The 14,797-nt window shown below is 36.0% G+C and overlaps 1 protein-coding gene across 1 annotated transcript; it reads left to right on the top strand.

The window, feature by feature from the left end:
• The first annotated feature begins 5,359 nt into the window (after positions 1-5,359).
• On the top strand, positions 5,360-13,234 carry LOC132046202 (RHOMBOID-like protein 1). The gene is made up of 6 exons (XM_059436762.1): positions 5,360-5,830; positions 6,106-6,269; positions 6,806-6,969; positions 7,961-8,220; positions 8,509-8,629; positions 12,741-13,234. Exons 1-6 carry the CDS (start codon positions 5,499-5,501, stop codon positions 12,864-12,866), a joined length of 1,167 nt encoding a protein of 388 aa, XP_059292745.1. The 5' UTR covers positions 5,360-5,498; the 3' UTR covers positions 12,867-13,234.
• The last annotated feature ends 1,563 nt before the right edge of the window (positions 13,235-14,797 follow it).

Genomic DNA, 14,797 nt, shown 5'->3' with positions numbered 1-14,797 from the left:
TTGCGTACCTTCTTTCTCTCGAACCAGGACACCACTTACCGCTATCTTGGATACCGCCAAGTATAGATACAACTGCTCATTTGCCTTTGGTGTGTGTAGCAAAGGTGGGCTCGATAAGTACTTCTTGAGTGCCACTAAGGCCTTCTGGCACTGGGGGCTCCAGGCGAAGGCGGTCTTTCTTTAGCAATGAGAAGAACAAATGACTCTTGTCCGAGGATCTGGAAATGAATCGGCTTTGGGCGGCTATCCGCCCGGTCAACCTTTGCACCCCTTTGATGTCGTTTACTACGGTGATATCTTCAATTGCCTTTATCTTGTCCGGGTTGATCTCAATCCCCCGATTCGATACCATGAATCCGAGAAACTTACCCGAACCGACGCCGAAGGCACACTTTTCCGGGTTCAGCTTCATGTTGTACTTTCTTAATATGTCGAAAGTTTCCTGCAAATACTTTAAATGGTCCTCTGCTCGCAGGGACTTAACAACCATGTCATCTATATAAACTTCCATTGATTTTTCTATTTGGTGTTCGAACATGCGGTTGACTAGCCGCTGATAGGTAGCACCAGTATTTTTCAAACCGAAGGGCATTACGTTATAGCAATATGTGCCAAACCTAGTCACAAAAGAGGTTTTTTCTCGTCCGTCTGGGTCCGTCTATATTTGATTGTACCCGGAGTAGGCATCGAGGAAACTCAGTGTGTCGTGACCCGCTGTAGCATCCATCATACGATCGATGTTTGCAAAGGGAATGAATCCTTCGGGCAAGTCTTATTTAAATCTTTATAGTCTATGCACATTCTAAATTTGTTTCCCTTTTTAGGCACTACTACAACATTAGCTAACCAGTCTGGGTATTTAACCTCCCGAATGGATCCTATTTTAAGGAGTTTAGATACCTCATCTTTGACGAACACATGCTTGACCTCGGGTTGCGGCCTTCGCTTTTGTTTGACTGGAGGGAAACTTAGGTCTTGACTCAAATTGTATGCTGTCACCTCCGGTGGGATACCTGTCATGTCTAAATGGGACCAGGCAAAGCATTCAGAGTTATTTTTAAGAAATTCAATAAATTTTTTTCTGAGCTCGGGGGTTAACCCCGTGCCCAGATATACCTTCATGTCCGGTAGATGAACAAACAGTATGACTTGCTCGAGTTCTTCGACTGTGGATTTGGTATCATTTGAATCATCGGGTACCACGAAGGACCTCGGAACTCCGAAGTCGATCTCTTCATCTGGTGTGTTCCTATCCCGATCTTTCGAGGACTCCGGGATCGGAATCTGTGATTGTTATTTGGCGCCCTCCCCTTTATTCGGCTTTTCATTGTTCAATACCGGAACCTTGGCCGTCGTAACCGCTTCTTCGACCGTGAACATCTCTTTTGCGGCCTGCTGCTCACCATGATCGGTTTTGATCCCTTCTGGGGTCGGGAACTTCAACGCTTGGTGCAGAGTTAAGGGGACTGCTCTCATGTGGTGAATCCATGGTCTCCCCAACAATGCATTGTATCCCATGTCTCCCTCTATCACATAAAATTTGGTCTGTTGCGTGGTTCCGGCTGTGTTGATCGGCAAGGTGATCTCACCCTTCGTCGTTTCGCAGGCCATGTTGAATCCGTTGAGGACTCGGACTGCTGGCACGATCTGGTCTAGTAGTCCCAACTGCTTGATGACTCTCCATTGGATGATATTAGCCGAGCTACCTGGATCAATCAAGACACGTTTAATTCTAAATTTATTAACAAGGACAAATATTACCAGTGCGTCGTTGTGAGGCTGAACGATGCCTTCCATGTCCTCGTCATTGAACGAGATAGGACTATCGGGGTCGTAATTCCGAATACGCTTTTCTCTTATTATGAAAACTTTGGTGCGCTTCATTACCGGCCCTTGGGGAATGTCCGCTCCCCCCATGATCATGTGGATCACCTGCTGAGGCTCTTTCGGTCTATCTTGCTTGTTGGCGTCCACGTTCTTGAAGTGAGTTTTGGCTCGTTCACTTAAGAATTCTCGAAGGTGGCCTAAATTAAATAAACGAGCTACCTCTTCTCTTAACTGTCGGCAATCTTCGGTTCGATGACCGTGGGTGTGATGGTATTTGCAAATCAGGCTCTTATCCCGTTTTTCAGGGTCGGATTGAATTGGCCTTGGGTGCCTTGTTTCTCTGTTGCGGATGACGGCCGCTGCTATGGTCGTTACATCGACGCAGAAATTATACTCGGACAATCTCGGGGCTTCTCTGTTTCCCGAGGATGCGTCGTACAATGACTTGTGTTCTTCGGTCATTGATTACTCGGGCCTCATTTCATTCCTCCTATCATTTTTGCTTGGTTCGCCGCTGCGCATGTTACCCCTCCGGTTAGGTGGATAAGGCTGATACCTGTCAAGTGACGGTCTCGGTTCTCGATTGATCATTCCCTTTATTGGGACGCCACGATCCCGATGCGGCTCTCAAAATCTTATCATCCTCGACCCTAATCTTCGATTGATACCTGTTGTGCACATCGGCCCAAGCGATTGCCAGGTACTCCACCAGATTTTTCTTCAACTCCATAGATGTGATCGAGCTTCTTAAGTTGAGCCCTTGAGTAAAAGCCTGAACGGCCCAATCATCTGTAACCGGAGGAAGGTTCATACGCTCTATTTGAAATCGGGCCACAAACTCACAGAGGGTCTCATCATCTCGCTGTTTAATGTTGAACTAGTCCGATTTTCGGGTTTCAACCTTAATGGCTCCTACATGAGCTTTGACAAAAGCATCTGCAAGCATAGCGAACGAGTCAATCGAATGCTCGGGTAAGTTGTGATACCATATCATTGCTCCCTTGGACAGTGTTTCCCCGAACTTCTTAAGCAGCACGGACTCCCTCTCATCCTCGGTGAGATCGTTGCCTTTAATAAAGACATGTGTATGCAGTCACATGCTCGTTTGGGTCAGTGGTCCCGTTATACTTTGGGATATCGGGCATACGAAACCTCTTTGGGATCAGCTTTGGCGCTGCACTTGGCGGGAATGGCATTTGAACGAACTTTTTCGAGTCTGGCCCTTGCAATACCGGGGGTGCCCCAGGAATTTGGTCGACCCTCGCGTTATAGTTCTCCGGGTTTTTGTCGTTCGCCTCTATCTTCTTTTCCCCGGATTCTACACGTTTTGTCAGTTCTTCGAGCATTCTTATTAGTTCGACATTTTGTCCAAGATTGTTCCCGTTGTCTCCAGCATTGTGTCTTTCTTTAATTTCCTCAGTCTGTTCAGATGGAGCAGCATCGGGTGCTCGATTTTGATTTTGCAATTGTGCTATAACCGCCTGCTGGGCTTGCAATTGGACCATAGCCATATCCATTGGTTCGAGGCTGTTGCGCGTGGCTCCATTATCCCCGCCCCACACGCGACCGTCACACACGATGACGTTCTAGTCGGGGATCGGCGGGGGGCACGTTGTTGTTAGGTACCCCATTGTTGTTTTCCTCATGGTGGCTTGATTCGAGCGTGAAAAGTGACAGAATGAGAGTCTGACATGTCGGATAAACCTAAAATCTAACTTCAAAGAACAAGTGTAAAAATATCGAGTGTTATCAGAATTCGTATTAAACCACGATATTATCCAAGGCCCCACGGGCGCCAAAGCTAATTACCTTAAAATGGATAACAATTAAATTTGTATGCGGTGCTAAGGATATGTGGTTTAATTTAACGCGACGTTGGACTATATAACAAACAAAGAAGTGAAATGAAATATATAGATCTGACCGCGATAGTGCCGATCGGCTCCTGTACTAAGAATTGAGGTCAATCCCCTGTGATCGGATATTGAACAGTGAATAAAGGTGAAAGATCTTAGAAAGATGAATGAATCCTGATAATTATATTGCCTGCTCAATACATAGGTGTGCGTGTCTCAGAGTAAAAAACTGGGGAAAAATAAAGGGGGCCTCCTCTTTATATAGTAGAGGAGTCCTAACCCTAGTACAAATCTAAATAAGGCACAAAATCCCTCAGTAACTGGTGGCGAGATCGGTGCCCAGCCGGATATTTCGGTTTCCCCTTTACGGTGGTTAACTGTCTTCTTATCGTGCCCCGGCATCTCATTCCAATCCGAGCTCGAGAACCCGTGACTAGATGCGACGCTCCAACCGAACCTAGCTTTCATGTCGGGAAACCGAGGATATCCATGCCCTCGGCTTTACCGTATACAACACTGATCACATTATTCACTTAGAAAGCAATGTATCCAAGTGCTGGAACTTCACTATCCTATCAGATTCTCATCAACCTTAGTGTGAAAATTCTCACAGACATGACAAGCCTTTTGTAAGCGGATCAATCGAAAACTACCCTTCCTGCTGTCTAAATTAAAATAGTTTTTATTGCTAGATTTTTGGCAATTTGAAAATATAAATATAAAAATAAAGGTAACAGAGAAAACAAAGTACCTTGGGGAAGTTGGACAAAAGAAATGGAAATAGTGTGTTTGGTATGATGGAAAACATTTTCTGCAAAATGTTTCCAGAAAATAAGTTATTTTTTGGTGTTTAGCTTTCAACTGGTATTTAGTTGCCCAAAAATATTTTTTCCACTAGAAAACGGAAAAATGACTTACGATGTTATTATTAATAGTTATTTAATGCTAAAAAGTGCATAAAAGTATTAACCAATTTGCTGATATTATTATAATATTTAGTGTAAATATTTTCTCTCAAAGCGTATTTTTCACTCTCCAATCCAATAGTGGAAACATTTTTAATTTTCAGAAAGATTTTTTTTTTTCAAAAAGAAAAATCATATTTCTAAAGATATTTTTCTGAAAATAACTTCCATCATATCGAACACACCCCAAGATTAAAACTTTTAAACTAACACATGATGTTTTGGTTGTTTTAGCGCCCTAATGTCTAATAATCGATGTAATACTCATAGTATACCTTGATGAGAAGTCTGAATAATTTCTAAACTAAAGGGGTGTTCATGTTGGATTTTGTTCAAGTAAAGGGGCAGATCAGTGTAATTAATCATGTTTAATATCATGAAGAGCTCCACTAAGACTCGTTGTATATTTTTATGTACAAGAAGTATCACCATCTTTTATCGTGAAAATTATAGATGAAGAAGATAATTCAAGCAACCAATCCTATTTATCTACCTATTCCATCTATAAATATATTGAAACTTGTAAAAAGATAATGATTAAAATAGTTTTAAAATCTTTGCTCCTTATTAATTTGTCTTGAATTGTAAATTTTTGACTGCGTGATACACGGACAGATTAACTAGTAAGCATAGTAATTAAACTCAAGCATCTCTCATTTCTCTTTCTATAACTATAGGCTTTTTGTATTCTTCTCCATTGGTTCACAACATGCAACCCATTGGAAATGCTCTCCCTCAATTAGTGCTTCATCAACCAATGGACTTTTTCACATAAAAATTCCATAACCCCTCATTTTTTTGCCTTTTCTTCCTCTCTTTGTTCTTCCTATCTAAGGAAGGCAACAATATCATGGGAAGGAGGACTCCGTCGGGAAATTCTTCATCGGAGTCAGACCTCGAGATCAAAGTTCAACCTCGAAATAGTGGCCCAAATCTCGAGGATAGCGACAGACGCTTATATTCCCGCCCTCCAGTCCCACCACCTAATTACCAGCCTTATACAAAATGGTTCCCATGGCTAGTCCCTATTGTTATTATAGCAAATGTTGCACTTTTTATCATTGTTATGTACGTTAACGATTGTCCTCGTAATAGTCACAATTGTTTCGGAACCGATATCTTTGGTCGTTTTGCATTTCAAGATGTTCATGAGAACCCTTTACTTGGTCCCTCCACAACAACGTAAGTATCCATTCTACATTTTATATCATTCATGAATTTTTTTTTGATCATACAACCATTACATATATAATTATATGTATTTTATACATAAATCAACCCCAAGAATATATGCATTAATAGTCACCTCTTAGAGAGGCGTATCATCTGACACCGCTTTGCAGAAAAGGAATATTATTTTGGCTTGATGTGAGATATCCTTTTCACTTGATCAAGGGTTTTGAAGAATGTAATAATCTAATAATAACATGATTATTATTTTTTTAAAATTCTTATAGGTTACAAAAATTGGGTGCTCTTGACGTGAACAAAGTGGTTGAAGGTCGTCAATTATGGAGACTATTTTCTTGCATGTGGTTACATGCTGGTGTGTTCCATGTTGCTGCCAATATGTTGAGCTTGTTATTTGTGGGCATTCGGCTTGAGCAAGAGTTTGGATTTTGTAAGTAAATGATTGCCTTACTTTTATGTGGTGAGCTTAAGTCATATACCTGATGGCGTAAATAATTTTTATAATATGGCTTAACTTATTATAACGAAGTTATTACTCTCTTTCAAGTTTCTAATAAAATTATGTAGTTTATTGTGGTTAGATTAAGCTAATTTTTTAGGAGTTCATTGATAGCGTAAAAGAATTTTCACTTCCAGGTCATCAACTATAGCTAAATATCATACGGTATGTTACCCTCTACAATTAGGAGCAGAGTTACAATTAGTGAGGGTGGTCAGCTAAACACCTTTCGTTGAAAAATTATATTGTACATATAAGTTAATTACTTTTGTTAGACATATATATATTAAATTCTGAATATCCTTAACGCCTTAGCAAGCGAAATTTCTTACTTAACCACTAACTATAACATATCAAAATATAGCGAGTGGTGTAAAAATTCTTTACATTGTTATTTCATATAAATTAAATCTTTATCTAACAGTATTGTCACAATTACTTTCTAACTTCTAAATGTGTTTTTCTAGTGAGAATTGGTCCGCTTTATGTTTTGGCTGGGGTTGGAGGGAGTCTTTTATCAGCTCTATTTGTGAGGAAGAAAATCTCTGTTGGTGCTTCTGGGGCATTGTTTGGTTTACTTGGAGCAATGCTTTCTGAACTCATCACAAATTGGACATTATATGAAAACAAGGTATGATTTGAACTCTTTGTATAATGGATTTAGCTTATATAGATTGACAATGTAAATAATTTATAAATCTGTGTAATATTGACATCGTATTATTTGTTGTTGCTACTGTTCCTTTCTCCATTATTCTTTCATTGTATTTTCTTTTCATACCTGTTTGATATGCTTTACTCGAGTTGAGGGTCTACCTTCACAAGGTAGTGGTAAGGCTGCATACACACCACCCTACCTAGACCTCACTTGGGGGATTTCCTGGGCATGTTATTGTTGTTGTAGTAGTAGTATTAACACTCTCATGAGTAAATAAATGTTATACTTTTTAGAGTACTAATCCCACCACCTCTCACAGATGGTTACCTGTAATTATCATTTAGATGACTTAATAGCATATTGGAAAAGGCGTCAAAATAACCCCTTTAATTACTATATGAGATATCTTAAGTTAAACATTCATTATACTTTGGGGTTGTTGGTACCCTTCTTGTTGACAAATGGTCTCATACTTTCTCTTGACCCTAACAGAACTCCAACACAGTATAACAGTGGGTAATCTTTAATCACAATCAAAAGTAGATGGTAAATTTGGATCTTTTTTCAAAATATTTTGTCAAGTAAATTCAATTTAGTCCACACTGGAGTTTAAGGGCAAATCAAACACGAGACGATTCGCCGACTTGATAAGGATTCACAGTCCAAAAGTATAACGAATGGAAAATGTAAATACTCTGTGTAGTAGTGAGTACATTTGAACTTTTTTCCCTAACGTAAAAATCTTTTACATAGTCAAAATTATTGAAGTTAATGCAACAACAGTAACATACCCAGTGTAATTCTATCAAGTGGGGTCTAGAAGAGTAGAGTGTACGTAGAGCTTATCCTTTCCTTGAAGTAAATCTCTTGTTTAATTTAGCTAGCCAAATTTTAGCATCCTTTGGAATATATCTCTTGAAAAATGGACTAATTTGGTTTTTTTTTTTTTTTTTTGTCATAACAGTTGGCAACACTGCTTACACTGCTTCTCATAATTGCCATAAACCTAGCTGTTGGAATTCTTCCTCATGTGGACAATTTCGCACATCTTGGAGGATTTGTAACTGGATTTCTTCTTGGTTGTGTCCTTTTGCTTCGTCCACAATTTGGATGGGTGAATCTAAAGAAAGCACCTCCTGGTTATTTTGTGGCATCAAAAAAGTCCAAGTACAAGATTTATCAGTACATACTATTGATTGTGTCGTTGGCATTTTTGTTAACTGGGTAAGTATCGTTGTTAATGGTTCTTCGAGAATATGAGTTTGACTTATATACATCGACCTTATAAAATTGTTTTGTACTATCAGCCATTAGGTCACTTTTGTTGTATCAGGTAATCTGTCTTATTTTCAATAGTATAAATCTCACTTTTACGAAGGATTAACTGTAGACATCTTTTGAGTGACCTGATAGTGTTAATTCTTTTTACACTATTGATGTATACGAATTAGATTGGAGAGTATAGTCTATTGGCTTAAGAAATGTGATGGTAATGGTTATTTTTATTTGTAGGTTTATCCTTGGCCTAGCTCTATTAACAAATGGATGGGATGGTAATGCACATTGCTCATGGTGTCATTACTTAAGTTGTATCCCAACCCCTCTATGGAGTTGTACTGAAGCACGTTGTGCGGTAAAATCTTTCTCCAACGTCTTTGTTATCTTAGAATTGCTTTCTATTCTTGCATTTGTCTTTTTAGCACGGATTTCCCTTTAAACGCACTGGTCTTTAATTTTTGCCCCTCATATATAATCTGTGGTTTTAAATTTTTGCGTCTGCTGTTTATTTAATGAAAATATTCAGACCTGTTTCGCTCGACATAACATTTTTATCTTCCAAAAAGCGAACTTTTGTCTCGCTCGGCATTAAGTTATACGGCATAAATTGTGTAGTATTTTTCATATTATGCTGAGTGTTGGAAGTTTTGTCTTTTCCAGCATAACTTGTGGAATGTTATGATACATAATCCGAAGCTAAATGTAGTGTTGAAAGTTTTGTCTTTTCCGGCATAACTTGTGGGATATTATGATACATAATCCGAAGCTAAATGTAAATTTTTCCGAGTGACATATAAACTCAGGGGCGGATTTAGCTTAGTATATCGGGGTTCCTGGGAACCCCCATGTATTTGTTCGGGTCCTGTATTTGTATTGAAAAATTCAGTAAATATATATCAAATACGACTTGGGAACCCACAAGCATAATCATTCTCTTTATATTTTTTAATTTGATATGAGTTGGACAAGCATCAAATCCTGAATCCGCCTCTGTATAAACTTATCTTGTTTTTCAGATTATGTTGAGTTTTGCCTTGTCCGGCATAACTTGTGGAATGTTATGATACATATACCATAACTAAATGTAAACTTTGCTAAGCGAAATCTTAAATTATACCGCGCCAAAAGTGCCGAAGGACAAATATTAAAGACCACAAATTTGAGGGGCAAAAATTAAAGACCACCAGGCAAGGGAATTTGTGCGAATGACCCCTTGCATTTTCTTTAAATTATTAAGTGGGATAGGCTCAAGATCTGGGGGCAGAAAAGGAAGAAAATGGAAAGATCTTTAGGAGCGGCGTTTATTTTGATTAAAGATTAACATATTTGAATTTAAACACATATTTGAATGTTAAAATTTTATATTTAAACATCATTACCGAATGATTATGACAATGTTTATAATTTTTTTTTCATAAAAGATGAACAAATATAAAAGTAAAATAATTTAAATATTATACCCACAAGTTATTAAGTTGAAGGGGAGCCTTGATGTAACTGGTAAAGTTGCTGCCATGTGACCAAGAGGTCACGGGTTCGAGCCGTGGAAACAACCTCTTGCAGAAACACAAGGTAAGGCTACGTACAATAGACCCTTGTGGTCCGGCCCTTCCCCGAACCCCGCGCATAGCGGAAGCTTAGTGCAGTGCGCTGCCCTTTTTATCCACAAGTTCTTAAGTTGTAAGGTGGTGGTTAGTTTTGGCTAGCTAATCGTATCTATTTGGAGATGATGGCTAGCGGCGGTAGTTGGTGTACGATAGGAGTGATAACTCTAGCGTTTGGCAGTGATAGTTGAGGTGGTCGATGATAGTGGTTGGCGACGTTGGTGTTGGTGGTGGTTGTGTGATAGTGGTAATTGTTAAAAATGGATATTGGGTCCAACTAAAATCTAAAAGCCATCTCATGAGAGGAGGAATTCCCAGAGCATTTAAGGAGACCATCCATCCCATTAATTACCGATGTGAGACTTCTTCACAACCCCCACCACCCCCACGCCCAGGACTGGACATCTAGAGAGTAGACAATTTAATATGGGGCCCAACATCGGGTGAGATGGGTTTTGTTCTGATACCATGTGAAGAATGAATATTGGCTCTAACTCAACCCCAAAAACTAGCTCATGAGGGGAGGATTTCCCAAGATCATATAAGGAGATAACCCATCACATTTAACTACCGATGTGTGACTTCTTCACAATAATTGTGATGGTGGAGGTAGTTGATCGTAGTGGATTGGTAGCGGTGGTTGACGGTGGTGTTGGTTGGTAATGGTAGCGGTGATGACAATGGTGATAGTTGTGATGGTGGAGCTGAGTGGTTGTTTGGTAGTGACTGATAGTGATGGTGGTTGATAGTCATGACGACAATGGTGATGGTGGTGGTGGCCGATGATATTATTTGTGTGTAGTGGTAATTGATGTTCGTTAAGGATAAGAAATATCATCTTCTTGAGAATTCTTGAATAACCTCTTAATAATATTAAAACTATGTTCTAGATTTGAATAATTCAAATCTATTCAGATCCATTCAATAGTTAAATCTTAATAAAAATAAACACATATAATGTTCTTAGGTCTGAGTCATTCAAATCCAAACATCTATTAAATACAAATAAATGAAGCCTTAGGAGCCGTTTGGACATGGTTTGAAATCATGAGATGAAATCATGATTTGAAACCATGTTTGGACATGCAATTTAGATTTCTTAAGTTGTATTTTTTCTTATAGACATAAAAACCCCACAAGTTGTGAAAATTATCAAAATATTCTCAATTCTTATACAATCTTACCAAATGAGCAAGTCATAGTTCATAACAAAATTAATACGCTACTAGAAGGCCTTTCTAAAAAATACAACATCAATTGATCAAACTTTATACACTACAAGAAAAAATATATTTGGCAACAATTTTTTTTTTGGTTGCCATAGATTGATTATTATTGCAAAAAATACTTTTGACAAAAATAAAATAAAATTGTTGCATAGACTTTTCCCAACTGCTGTTATTGCAACAACGCGCAAAAAACTTTTTTTGTTGTTGCCAAAAGTACTTTTTGCAATAATAATCAATATTATGGCAACAAATTAAATTCTTTGGCAACAAAAAAGTTCATTTGCCAACAATAAAACTAAGTTGTTGCCAAATATTAAATTTTTTGTTGTCATTTCTATACTTTCTTGTAGTGTTAGTTCAATAACAAAGAAAATTTAACATGAATAGTAATGTAACTACTCTTTAATATAATCCTCTCACATGGTAGACATGAATAAAGGTTGGTAAATGGTTGGTGGGAGTAATTGTTAAAAATATCTACCAACTTATGGGTCTTTTTTTTACAAAATATAAACTTATGAGTCAAATTTTATATTTAAAATTTTTGAAACTATGGTTTGAAATCATGAGATGAAATGCATGTCCAAACGCTGATTTCATCTCATGGTTTAACCACGATTTCAAATCGCATGTCCAAACGCCTACTTAATAAGATTAGAACCTTGGACTTAAGAAATGTAAGATAGGTTTCAATTATTAGACAACACGTATCTAGTTTATTTTTGCCACGCTTTTTGAGTTGCTATGCTTTTTCCATCCTTTTATTGTGAGATTTTCTTCTTGTCTTTTAATTCTTCATTTTTTTTGTTTGAGGAAGAAGAGCGAGAGGAAATAATAATCATAATGTTATGTGATTGTAATAACATTAAACAATTTTTTTCTTGTATGAGGAATGAAATACAAGGTAGGTTTTGTAACTTAAAATGAGATTTTGAAGTATTTGAGCAAAAGAAATAAAGGGGACATTTTAAATCTGGTAACTTATCTGATTTAATCACGTTCTAATGTTTAAAGCGTTGACAGCTTATGTTATTTTTTTATTTATTTTTGCTTATGTTTTCTTATGTATATATTTTGGTGGGATAGGCTCATGAATAATGGGAAGTAAAAGATAAAAAAGAATTAAAAATAGAATGTTACGCCTAAGTAATGTAGGATGGAATTGAAACCATTAGACTACAACTTTGATGTGTATATACATATTTTAGATCACTGAAAGTGATAATTACAATTGAAGTTCCTGCTCTCCACGAGATTGTCGTCCTTCATAGTGATACTATATTTGCATGTTTTCCTTTCTTACATGTTTTTTTTTTTTCGAAGAAAGGAAATGACTTAAAGTAAATTGGAGTAGATCTAAACGATACTAACCCTAATTAGTTCATGCAATAATTACATGAAATAGATCTAAACGATATTATTTCTAAAGATTCATTGTTCAAAAGCTGACATAAAAAGAATGGGGGAGTATCCCAAAACATAGATTCTCCCAAAGTGTGATGCGCAGCTTTCTTCCCATGTACTGCTAGCTCATGTGCTGCTTGGTTCGCCTCTCTGAAATTGTGTTGCAGAGTTGCATTTCCCTTTCTAACATGCTTGCTTACTTATGTACTAATTTATTTTTTGGCTGCAGACAACCCAACTTGGGAGTCAATTGAACATGACGTGCACATCGAATCATAAAAATGGGACTTATATTTTGGCAAATCCCAACAACACTTTAGAAATTCAAATGCTATGTTCCAAACTTTGCAGATGAAGAAATTCATTGTTGGGAAATCATTATTTGTGGTGAAGATATCAAGCAACACTTTTTGGCTGTTCATTGCCAAGGACACTAATTTTAATTGGAGACTGCAAAAGATTATGTGAATCAACCTTCATTTAAACAAGTTTATTAATATATAAGTATTAACAATGAATTTTTTTTGTTTCTTCTTCTTTCTCCTCTTCTTTTCTTTGCGTTTTTTCTTTCAGGGTTATCTGTATATTTGTACCAAATGTTGCTTTTACCAGTGTACACCACCATATATAAATCCTTTATTGCCGAATTTTTTTATGGATCAGTTGTATTTGTACAACAATGATTCTTCGCTTCTTTTTTCAATGTAATTATGTTTTTATTCATTACGGATATGTATGCTCAATTCATGAATTGTTTTGTTTGTATGCTATAACTAACTTAATTTTGTATGAATTTCAATGCCATGAAAACTATATTTTAATATACTTAATAGAATTGAAGCATTATTTATAATGTGTGTATCAAGAATAGCATAAATATAATATGCTAAATTTAATACAGTCAACAAATGTGATAGTTATTTCTACATAAACGTTAGTCACCCAAAAAAATCCGATTCACAACGACATTTAGTTTTAGAAAAATCTTATTAAGTCATATAAATGTCACGAGTTTATTCACAAACATATATTTAACACTTGGATCAAATGTAGTGAATTTTACTGTCGAAAATTTTCACCATTTATATTAATGTCGGCAAATAAATAGTGACATGTCATAAATTTGTTGGAATTTTCTGTCAATTACATTAATGTTGACGACGAATAAATAGCGACATTTATTTATAACACTAGACGGTCTATGAAGTGTCTTTGTCTGTACACAATAACAAGATTATAGTGCGTGTGTATGTAGTTGTGTTTGAATACATGTGTGTATGTGTGTGTGTGTGTGTGTGTGTGTGTGTATACACTATGTTAAAGCTCATTAATATAACATTGTAGTTTGTGCTACGTATCTAAAACTTTATTATATTAGTGTTTCTGCTACTTTGAAAATCGGCAAATTTATTAATATTTTTTAAAAAAAGACTTTTTAAAAGAAACTATTTTTTTCTCTTTGAGATAAAATAATAGCAATATTTAAGTATTAATTGATACTTTTAATTTTTTAATTCGATTAATTTAAAGGTGTAAAATACTTATTATTTTTTATCAAATTTTGATTTGGATAATTCTAATTCAAATTATGAATTAATTTTACATGTTTAAAACGAAACAAAATAGAAATTGATTTTCTATTTAAACAAAGAAATACTATTTTTTAATTTTTGATAAATATTCTCGGTTTAGCTCATTTTACTTGTCATGTTGTCTTTTGCATGGTTTTTTAAGTAAATGTCTATTAAATTATAATTTGACTAATTTACCTTATTCATTATTTGATCTCCATTTGGTATATTTTTTTACGACATTAATCTTTTTTCATTTATTAGAGTAACAATAAAAATAAAGTAATTAAATTCTATCTTATTTTAAAATATAAATATTTTAAGTATATTTATTTTAGTAAACATAACAAATAAATGACATGGCCGAATATGCAAATACAATAGTTTAATATCTGATTAGATCTCAATATATAAAAAAAAGCGAAAAGTGTATGGTTTGGGTACATAACCTTTTTCCAAGAAAAGCAATTTCATTTGCTCCTACTAATGAATTGATACGCATGTGGCAATGAATCCATCATTATTGACTTAATGAGATACTTTGAAAATTACATGAATATTGTTTGATTTTTTAATTTGGGGTGCACTTTTTTTTTTGGACATTATTAGTTTGCACTATTTTTATGCATATATATATATATATATATATATATATATATATATACTATATTCAAAACACGATTTTAACATTGTGTTTGTATGTATCTTTAAACTT

The sequence above is a fragment of the Lycium ferocissimum genome, unplaced genomic scaffold (assembly GCF_029784015.1).
Source record: "Lycium ferocissimum isolate CSIRO_LF1 unplaced genomic scaffold, AGI_CSIRO_Lferr_CH_V1 ctg984, whole genome shotgun sequence".
Lineage (NCBI taxonomy): Eukaryota > Viridiplantae > Streptophyta > Magnoliopsida > Solanales > Solanaceae > Lycium > Lycium ferocissimum.
This window is presented reverse-complemented; position numbering and strand designations above follow the sequence as displayed.

What these genes read in the sequence shown, in the direction of transcription:
- LOC132046202 (XM_059436762.1), top strand. Translation starts at nt 5,499, where the DNA reads ATGGGAAGGAGGACTCCGTCGGGAAATTCTTCATCGGAGTCAGACCTC. An exon ending in CTTGGTCCCTCCACAACAAC is followed by an intron (nt 5,831 to 6,105) that starts GTAAGTATCCAT and finishes AAATTCTTATAG; the next exon opens with GTTACAAAAATTGGGTGCTC. An exon ending in TGAGCAAGAGTTTGGATTTT is followed by an intron (nt 6,270 to 6,805) that starts GTAAGTAAATGA and finishes GTGTTTTTCTAG; the next exon opens with TGAGAATTGGTCCGCTTTAT.